We start from the raw sequence: 10,115 nt of genomic DNA, 5'->3' as shown, positions 1-10,115 counted from the left end.
ATTTTACTTTCTGCCTCTTTCCTGTATTTCTCAAAACACAGTTTTTTGAAAGTACTCAGGTACTGGCCATTTTATTCTATGTATATTTCTCTCAAAGAACTTGTGGAGTTGGGTCTAGGACAGTATGTGAGTGCTTCTATGTTTCTGGATGAACACCATCCACCCAGAACTCTTGAGAGGTTCTGGGTGTTAACTGAGAGGCTGTCGCATTTCTCATGAGGATTTCTGTTCTCCAGGCATTTAGTTGCCAGCTTCTGTTGTGGTGGTTTCCAGTCTGGATCAGCACCCACTCTTGGCATCCTGATTGTTACCTTCTGGTTGGCATGCTCCAGGGGTCTTAAAATGTGCCATCCACACATGGTTAGACCCACTTCTAAGGTATAATCTGTGAGATTTGGTGACTGATTGGAAAAAAAGCCAAAAGGAAAGGAAGGAGTCAACCTTGGTCAGCAGGGATGAAGTACAGAATATTACTGTGCATTGATTATGGAAACACAGAAACAAAAGAATGAGATTGGCACAGATTGTGTTTGAAGGGCTTTTGGCTCCCAGACCCCAGAAATGCGAATCTGGAGCTTAAGAAGATAGGCCTTGAGACATTGATTAGGGCATCATTTGCATAGAAGTTATGGAAGTCATAGGCAAAGGTAAGATTGCACAAGGAAAGATTACAAAAAATAAGAAGGTCAAAGATGAAATCCTGGAGACTCTCAATAGTTAAAGAGCATAGTCTAAAAGTCAATTATTCTATATTGTAAACTCTTTAAAAGTGTTTCATATAGTAAAATCTACAAAAAACATGGCATACTGTGTTTTTATTAAATATTTTATCAAAGCATGATAGTATTTTTTGAAAATAGATTGCCATAAGGATTTTATTAATTCAGGCTGTCTCAAACCATTGAATTATGGAAGTATTATGCCTCATAAAATAAGTACTTATTGAGCACCTACTATGTGCTAAGTATGTACCAAGTGCTAGATATACTTAGAACTGCCCACGTAAAGCTTATATTCTAGTGTCCAGACAGGCAATAAGCATGATCAGAAAGAATATTAGTGATATATTCTAAGGAGAAAAGAAAAGTTGGGGAGAAATATATAAAGTCTTGAGATGGGAATGGGGTACAATTTTAGATAGAATGATTAGCAGAGGCCTCATTGAGAAGGAAACTTAAGGGTAAAGACCTGAGGGAGGAAAGGGAACCAGCCATACTGATACTTAAGGGGGAGCATTCCAGACAGAAGGAACAGTCAATGCAAATGCCCTGAGGAAGAAGCAGGGCTGGCAAATTTGAGGAACAGAAAGGAGGCCAGTGAGGCTCGAGTGGGATGAAAGAGAGTAGTAACAGATACAGTCGGAGAGGTGAGGTGGGACCAGACCATGGAGTGCCTTGTAGATCACAGTAAGAACTTTGGTTTTTACTCTGGTAAGATGGGAAGCTCCTGAATGGTTTTGAATAGTTGATCTAACTTACATTTTAACAGGGTCATTCCAGATGCTATTTTGAGTACAGACTGAGATGGGGCAAGGGCTGAAGTTGAAAGACTGAAGGAGGCTAGCTGCAATAATCTAGGTGAGAGGTGAGAATGGCTTGGACCAGGATGGTGCAGTGGAGTTGGTGAGAAGTAATCAAATTCAAGATATATTTTGAATGTGCAGCTAAAAGTATTTGCTGGATCAGATGTGGCTTGTAAGAGAAAGAAGGCAGTGAAGGACAACTAGGCTTTTAGTCTGAACAACTAAACAAGTGAAGTTTTCATTAAGGCTTATTCTTTAGTTAATTAACCAGCTACTATATAAAATGCAAGTCAAAATCTTCTACTTACCAAGTGCTACCATGTCCACCTTTCCACATGCTATAAGAATAGTCGTCATTTTTGTAGGCCATGATGCTCATCAGCCCTAAGAGATACCAGAAAGAGAACACAGTGCTTCACTGCCTCCAATTCTACTCAGAGTGCTTTTATTAGCCCCTGGGAGTGGTAAACGTCCTTTGGTGTTGGGCAGCAAGCACATGCTCTGTGGCCAACATTAAACTTCTCAAAGGAAGTATATGAATCATTCGAATTGGGAATTATCAAGTAGAACATTCTGAGCTCATTCAAGAAGGAAGAAAGTGCTGTGTAGATTTAGAATGCAGGTGTCTTGTCTCTCAGCCAGGCATTTTGGTAAGTTAAGCCAAAATGTAACAGCAAATAGTATTTATTCATATAGTAAAGTCCATCTCATGATTATTTTTTTGTTGCTGAATTGTTAAATGCTTTTACAATTAAGCTTTTGTATAATTCATAACAACTTAAATATTAGTTTAATTAAACTATTAGTTTTAAAACACAAGATTTTTATGTACGATATGTGAAATAGATTTTTTTACCTTCTTTTATTTTTTTCTTCAGGTACTCTTTTTTAGTTAATGAGTTAGGATAAAAAATTTTCCAATTATTTCCTGCTTCAAGGTAGTGATAAACATAGAATACTGGGATAACGCTCATCAATTCCGCCTCGGCGTTCCCCTTGGGGAGGTGGGTAAGGATATCGATGCCTTCATGACTCAGAACTGCAGATATGACTTCACCCATAAGTAGTCCTGAATGGAACACATGCAAATGCACACACACACACACACACACACATACAAAATTCAAAGTAGTAGACAAAATCAATTTCTATCAACTTCTGAATAACAATATATTTTATATAGAGATAAGAGTAATCATCTTTATTCTTTCCTTTTTATCTATGCAGTTGAATTACTTCTTAGAACTGGGGAGATTTAAAAATAAAGATCTGATTAAGAAGATGGATTTAAAAGAAACAGCAAAAGCAGGCTTAAAAACACCACTGTAATATGATGGTAAAATGGTGTAATACGGTGGGGGGTGGATTAATGCATAGAAGACATGGCAAATTAGTTGCCATTCAACCTGATAGCTTTACATATTGTAAATCATATTAATTAGTTGCTTCCACAAAGCAAAGCAAAGAGTATGAACTGTGAATGCTCTATGAGTGCTTCAGGGCTCTGTCCATAACTTATCATGCCATCCTGGGCAAACCACTTTCTTACATATGCAACCACAAGGTTGCATCTGACTAAAAAGCCCCTTTCCAGTACTAACATTCTGTGATTCCAGGATTTTATTGGAGATAAAATGTAGTCAGGACCTTCTATTATTTTGACAATATGTCATTGAATCATTAAGGCTGGAGACCAAGGAAAACCCACTAAAGACACAACTTCTGCAAATGTACTGTAGGGGAGAGAAGACCTCTAGGACTGGTATTTTAGCGGGGCAGTGCTGCTATCTTGGGGCCATTTGCAACTCATAAAGCATTCTCTGGAGCAGGACTGGCCCCTAAGATCATGGAAAGTCCTTAAGTCTAGAAGCAGCTATACCCCCATTGTAGAGAAGTCTTTAGGCCAATGACGGCCCCACCCTCTATCATGGAGAATAAATCTCCATTTAAATCAGGCCAGTGGAAGAAGATAGTTGGAAAAGTGGTCAGGGATTTGAAGGTGTGAATTTAAATGGTAGAATACTCCCAGAGTTGAATTTATATATGCTACTGAGTAAAGAGGATGAGAAATAAAATTACCATAAGGATATTTGATTTTGTCTGAAGCGCAAAGTGAAATGAGAAATAAAAATGGCATTTGTTAATTTACCTTTTACACTCACAATCCTTTTGACTTTTGTTTTGGGGACCATATTTAATGGTACCCTGTATGAGAACTCCTTTTGTCTGCTAACGACACCTAAAAAAAAAAAATTATTAGATTTACCCAGAGTTCTTGAGGGAAGACTACTTGCAGGCTATTTATAATATATAAGGAATTGAAAAAAAAAAGACTTTTATAATAACAATATTAAAATTTTAGAAGGAAATTAATAATAATGGAGGATTTTTATCAAACCTTAGGCTTATAAAATCTTCTAAAATAAAGCATTAAATTTGACTGTAAGCTTTCTTGGAGCTTTTACTGACCAGGCTGCCTTGGTCATTACAAGATAGGAAATAAATAGGTTATATAAATCTTATTCACCAGTGAAAAGGAGCATGCCATTTGTCCAAAGAGAGACAATTGTTCTTGAAACTGAAATCTAAAAATAACCAACACGTAACTTCTTAATCAAGGAAATGTGAAGATTAGCTCCACTGGCAAGCATGCCCTGAAATTCTTTCCACCTTCTCCTCTCAGTCAAAAGACACGTTTTCTTTACTCACAATAACAAAGTTTTAGCATACTTGTATCAGAGCATTTTTTCCTACTGTAATCATTAGCTTATTTCATAATACTGATAGAATAACAAGGACTTTGCTAAGCTCTTTAAATGCATTGTTACATTGGATCCTCACAACACCCCTGTATGCTAGGTCTATTTTTTTTATAGATGACGAAACTGAAGCAAATTGCTCAAGGTTACAGAGCTACTATAGATGGAGCTGTGATCTGGACTTGAGAAGTTTTACTGCAGAGCCCATAGTAGTCATCGCGAAGACTCTACCTCCCACTGGCCTGCTCTGAAAGCTCTGTGATGGCAGGAACCATTTCTTATTGAACACTGTAGTCCCAGCACATAGCATTGTCCCTGGCATATTGCACATGCTGAAAAAATAGTGAGATATGGACAAGCCACATGGCTTTGCAGAAGAGACAGGAACATTTTTCAAGTAATTTCTTTCTTCTTTAACCTTTGACTAATGCTGAGGATATAATATTAAAACAAAATTCATTGGAGACATTTAAGTAAGAGGTTTGCAGTATGGTCGAAAAAGCATGGAGTTCAAAGAGAGCTTACTCTGTGTGTGATACTGGGAGAGACAACCTCTCTATGCTCCGGTTTGCTCATTATAGTTAAATAGAGGTAATAATATTTTCCTCAGAGAGTTTTTGTGAGGGTAGAAATAACGTGAACAAAGAATATGGCAAACAGTTCAGGCTCTATATATGATACTTAATGACAGTAGGTTGTTTAAAATTCCCTTAATTTGATCCTCCACCATTTTTCCCATCAATACCTGCCCTTGACTGTTTCAATTCTCAGCATCAACTCTGCTACCAAATGAAAAAGGTACAGAGGAGAAAGTGAAACTAAGAAGTCAATTTTACTTCTTGTCAGAGATCACGATAAAAGACTCATCAAGACATCACATATAAAGGTAGATGCCAGAGAGATTAAAACACTTAAAAGTTAAATCTGTGAAACCAATAGGATAAAATATATAGCAATATCTTTGTGAACTAAGAGTACAGAAATACTTCTTAAAGATTACCCCTAAAATATATAATGGTAAAATGAAATTATAATAAATTTGATTCTATTAGAATAAATTATTCCTGTTCAAAATGCACTAGGGTTCATTATGGCATGAGGAAGTACACCAGAGACAAAATTAACAACAAACAGACAAAAGAATACAAATGAAAAATAGAAAAACATGCAAAAGATAGGAATAAGCAGTTTACAGATGGGAAGCCCAAACAGCCAACACCCATTTAAAGAAATGTTTAAAATCACTAGTAATTAGCGATTTTAAATTAGAACAGTAATAAAATGTCACTTTTTACCCTTCAAAAGTGGCATTGTTTTAGAGAGGAGAGTAACACCAAGTGTTGGTGAGGATGTGGAGAGATGGAAACTCTCATGTGGTGCTGGCAGAAGTGTAAACAGTTCACAACCATTACGAAGAACAGTATGACAGAAGTACTTGATATTCAATATACGTATGCTCTTTGACCCAGGAGTCCCACTCCTGGATACACTGTCCCCATAAATGTTCACATAAATTCACAAGGAGAGATGCATAGGATGTTCATTGCAGTATTGTTTATGGAAGCAGGGAATCCATCACTAGGGGATGGCTAAATAAAACTGTGGTAGAATATACTTTGAAATGCTATGTAAGAAGCAGTGAATTAAATGTATGTATAGCAATAGAGACATTTCTTTAAAACAGAGTATGGAGCTTATAAACTTAAGAAACAGAACAGGATCTATCGCACAGTACCTTGTATATGTTAAAAAGACATGCACACAGAAACCAATATTACATCCCTACTCAAAGACATAGATTAAGCAACCATATTTGAGTGGGTGCATTTGGAGGAAGGGAGATGGGAGTGGGGGTCAGGAATGAAAGGAAATAAAATATGAGGGGGGCGGCCCAATCTTATGATAATGCTGTGCCAGGAAGTGAGGGGGCTGAGGAGCTGAACTCTCTGCATCTGAGATATAAAAAGAGTTAGAGGACTCTTTGGTCTCTGTCGCAGAAGCATGATGACGAAGTGAATGTCATCATTCAGAAAGCGTCACAATAAGATGCCCACATTATGCCACCGCTGTGGCTCTAAGGCCTACCACCTTCAGAAGTCTACCTGTGGCAAATGTGGATACCCTGCCGAGTGGAAGAGAAAGCATAACTGGAATGCCTAAAAGACAAAATACCACCAGGACTGGTCGAATGAGGAGCCTAAAAATTGTATACCTCTGTTTCAGGCATGGATTCCGTGAAAGAACATCATCTAAACCCGAAAGTGCAGCCGTTGCGGCATCCAGTTCATCTTAAAGATTTTAGTGATTAGTCACGCAATTAACGTTTTGGTTAAAAAAAAAAAAAAAGTTAGGGGAAAAGAACTTGTCAGGAAGAGAAAGCAGGAACTAGGGCTAGTTTTGAGTATTGAGTCTTTTTATTTAGTCTCCTTTAAATTGATGTCATACAATCTTAATTACTATTACTTTATAATTTGTTCTGATACCTCATTATCGTTCATGGATTTTTTTTTAGATTTCTTCTAATATTATTGTCCATTTATTTTTCTAGAAATATCTCAGCTTTTTTTTTTAAAACCGAACTCTATAAAAGTATCATCGTGGTATAGCAATTCCAAAATAAAAGTTTTAGAAGCATTTAATACAACCTCTGAAATAAACTGGACAGAATTGATTACCAGCTTTACCCTATTTAGCACTCTAGAAATTAACAAAGCTGCCTAATCTAAGTTGCGTAAAATGATAAGGGAGAAAAGTCACATGACAAGATTAAAAAGAGGCATAGATTTTTTTTTAACCAAGGTTTTTGATGGAGAGATCTATTCCCAGATAAAAGATCATTCATTCCCATCTTGTGGCTCTGATGTTCATACCTAGGATGTATCCAGACAGGGCTGTTTCAGATGCAATAATGTGAGCATGGGAGGCACAGGGCGAAAAGGAGAAGCCAAAGGGTGCAGTGGCTCTGAGACATGATGTAACTGTGTGAGGCCTAAACTCTCAGAACTTGTGATATCTCTTCCCACAGATCCCCCACAGTGTGCAGGTTGGGAGGAGGTCTGCATGAACATCAAATTAGAGAAAAACTAGTTATGGGTATATATATGTAGGATGGATTGTTTTCTTTTGTTACTCTATTGGCATCATCCTTATTCAGTTTATGAGACTCAGCTAATTTAAAATGTTAAGATCTTAATTCTTTGTTCTCCCAGAGGAAATGGTACTCTGAGTATAGTGGTCTTGATTTGTAAGTAAACTTTTTTTATCCCCATTGCTATATCACTGAAAAAAAAAAGAAAAACAATTCAATGCAACAGTAAGGTAAATTTTAACCATTTAGTAAGAACTACAAAGTCTCTTTTTTGTTGAAAGAATTGTTAACTGAGCACATTTTAAATTCCATAAATAGACAATATATTTAGGCCTTGATTAATTATTCAAATGTTTGTAAAATTCTAACTTGGAGAAGATTCAGAATATCTCAACTTAAGGAAAAGCAGAGAAGCAGGAACAATGAGGAATGGTTCATAAAGTGATTAATCAGCATTATTGTGTTTTCAAATAATGCACGTTATATAAGTATGTAAATGACTTTTTCTTATGTGTTCTTTGGACTGATGGTTCAATAAAAATATTATAATTATTATTGTGATGATAGAAAATGACTAATATATAAAGTAAGTCATCTATTTATTACTATTTCAATGCTTTGCATTTAAAACTAATGAAATTATTTTTCTTTGTTCTAAACCCATCCAGATTATAATATAATATATGCTATCAAGAATGGCAATGAACTAAAAAGTGGACATATATGATTCTAGACTATAAACACTTTGAAAAATAGTGTTTCAGGTTACATATACACTTTAATTTCTAGAGCAAAAGACAATATATAAAATACAAAATTATTTTGCCTACCATAAATACCCTTTGGGTCCAGAGTAATACCAGCATAACTTTCCTTTTTGACACCTTCTGGCTAAAATAAAGTCAGACAACATTCAGTTAAGAACATAATTAAATCTATATGACTTGAATTCTTGCATCATCTTGGCCACTTTTCCAATTAAAAATTCCTTTTTTTTTTTTTTGAGAAGGCAAAATATGTTAAAATACTTAAATGTATGTATGTAGGAATAAGATTTTCTGGCTATTTACATGATAATCAGAGCAAACACTTAAATATACGTTATTATAAGCCAGGCAATTGACCTAAATGCTTTGTATGTATTTGCTCATTTAACCTCAAGAATACACTGCAAAGTAGGTGCTATTATTACTCTTATTTGACAGATGAGGAAACTGATATATAGAGAGATCAAGAAACTTATCCAAATGACTCACTACTAGAAAGTGGTAGAGCCAGGATTTAAACCCAGGCAGCCTGGTTCTAGAGCCTGTACATGGAACCACCATGCAAGGATGCATAAAACAAGCCTTGCACAAAATAAGTCAGTACATGTTGACTAAAGTAAATTTCAAGGCTGAAAACAGAACTCAGAGAATGAAGACCTAGAAAGACCCAGTTCTGTCATTAACTAGCCATGTGACTCTTGGCAAGAATCTTAATAAGATAACATGAAGACACTCAACGGACTGTATGGGTAAATAATACTTAATAAGTGATAGTTTTCTTTTTTTAGCCTATTTACTCATTTATAAAATGAAAAATTTTCTAGACCATAAATTTTAAACTATAAATGTGTGGGCTATGTCTTATTTATTGTTGCATCTCTAGTGCCTAGCATAATGTCTGGCACATAGATTTCAAGAACACAATTTCTAAATATGTTCAGGGAAGAAAATCTGAAAAGCTATATACCGAATTGTTAAAATTAGGTATCTCTGGACATGAGGGTTATTGGTGACTTTAATTTTCTTCTCTGTAGTTTTCAGTATTCTATATTTTCTATAATAAACAAGTATTGTTTTATTTAAATTTTTAAAATATAATTTGAGACTTAAAGAAAAGTTACATGAATAGTATAAAAAATATCTGAGATAACCTCCACCCAGATTTCCCCAAATGTTGACATTTTATTACGTTTATGTTATCATTTTCTCTGTCTCTTTTGGAATCACTCAAGCATAAGTTGCTGATAACTTTTTTCAGAATGCACGAATTCATTTTAGAAGGACCAGAAAACTCATATTTTTCTTACCACCACTCGTAATGTTTTTACTAAGATTTCTTTTCCCATAGGAGTGTCCAATGAAAAGTTGATGGTGTGGAGGCCGATTTCCAGAGGAAGCACAGTAAAAGTCACGAACTCACTGGAGGAGCCCTCTACTCTCTGGAGCTGACATCTGGAGGGCCTTTTCCTCTGATGGTCAGTGGCTGAGCTTCCCGATGAACAAATTCCCTCCACAGGAAACATTTTAACACAGAACTGAAAAGGGCACCAGTGAACAATTATATCAAAATTCTTTATGATAAGAAAAGCATGCTCTGACAGTGTTTGTCTGGACACAAACTCTCCTCTGATAATTTTACAGTGTTAAATAATCCATTAGATTCTAAGGCAGAGGAGAAAGCTTATTTCAGGTCTTCTAAAACACACACACACACAAGTTGCTGCAGAGTTTAGCAATGTGAAGGGATGTCTAGAAAGCTCAACAGTGCTCATAAATGTCTTACCTTCCTTACACTGCTACATGCTGAATCATGTGTGGAGCTACTGAAATTCTTTGTTCATGTTGTTGTGATAGCATTTTTAACAGTCTCTTTGTTTTTTAGACAGGTGGGAGCCCAAGGCTCCGGCACTCTGTCTTATTCATCTTTTTGTCTTTTAGCTCAGTCTTTGGTATTCAACAAATGGTTTTATGAAGGATTG

At 35.9% G+C, this 10,115-nt stretch overlaps 1 protein-coding gene and 1 pseudogene across 1 annotated transcript in view; one reads left to right on the top strand and one right to left on the bottom strand.

Annotated features, from left to right (window-relative positions):
- C5 (complement C5) overlaps positions 1-10,115 on the bottom strand; it is a 75,273-nt gene that overhangs the window by 28,322 nt on the left and 36,836 nt on the right. Inside the window, exons 21-25 of the mRNA XM_006917074.2 lie at positions 9,444-9,671; positions 8,200-8,260; positions 3,672-3,761; positions 2,379-2,591; positions 1,831-1,906 (exon numbers count right to left, since the gene is read on the bottom strand). Of these exons, the coding sequence (XP_006917136.1) occupies positions 1,831-1,906; positions 2,379-2,591; positions 3,672-3,761; positions 8,200-8,260; positions 9,444-9,671 (668 nt within the window). The remainder of the gene's footprint in view (positions 1-1,830; positions 1,907-2,378; positions 2,592-3,671; positions 3,762-8,199; positions 8,261-9,443; positions 9,672-10,115) is intronic.
- On the top strand, positions 6,286-6,574 carry LOC102893917 (annotated as a pseudogene).

This window comes from Pteropus alecto, unplaced genomic scaffold, assembly GCF_000325575.1.
Source record: "Pteropus alecto unplaced genomic scaffold, ASM32557v1 scaffold226, whole genome shotgun sequence".
In the NCBI taxonomy this organism is placed as follows: domain Eukaryota; kingdom Metazoa; phylum Chordata; class Mammalia; order Chiroptera; family Pteropodidae; genus Pteropus; species Pteropus alecto.
The sequence above is the reverse complement of the archived record's forward strand: the minus strand, read 5'-3'. Positions and strand labels throughout refer to the sequence as shown.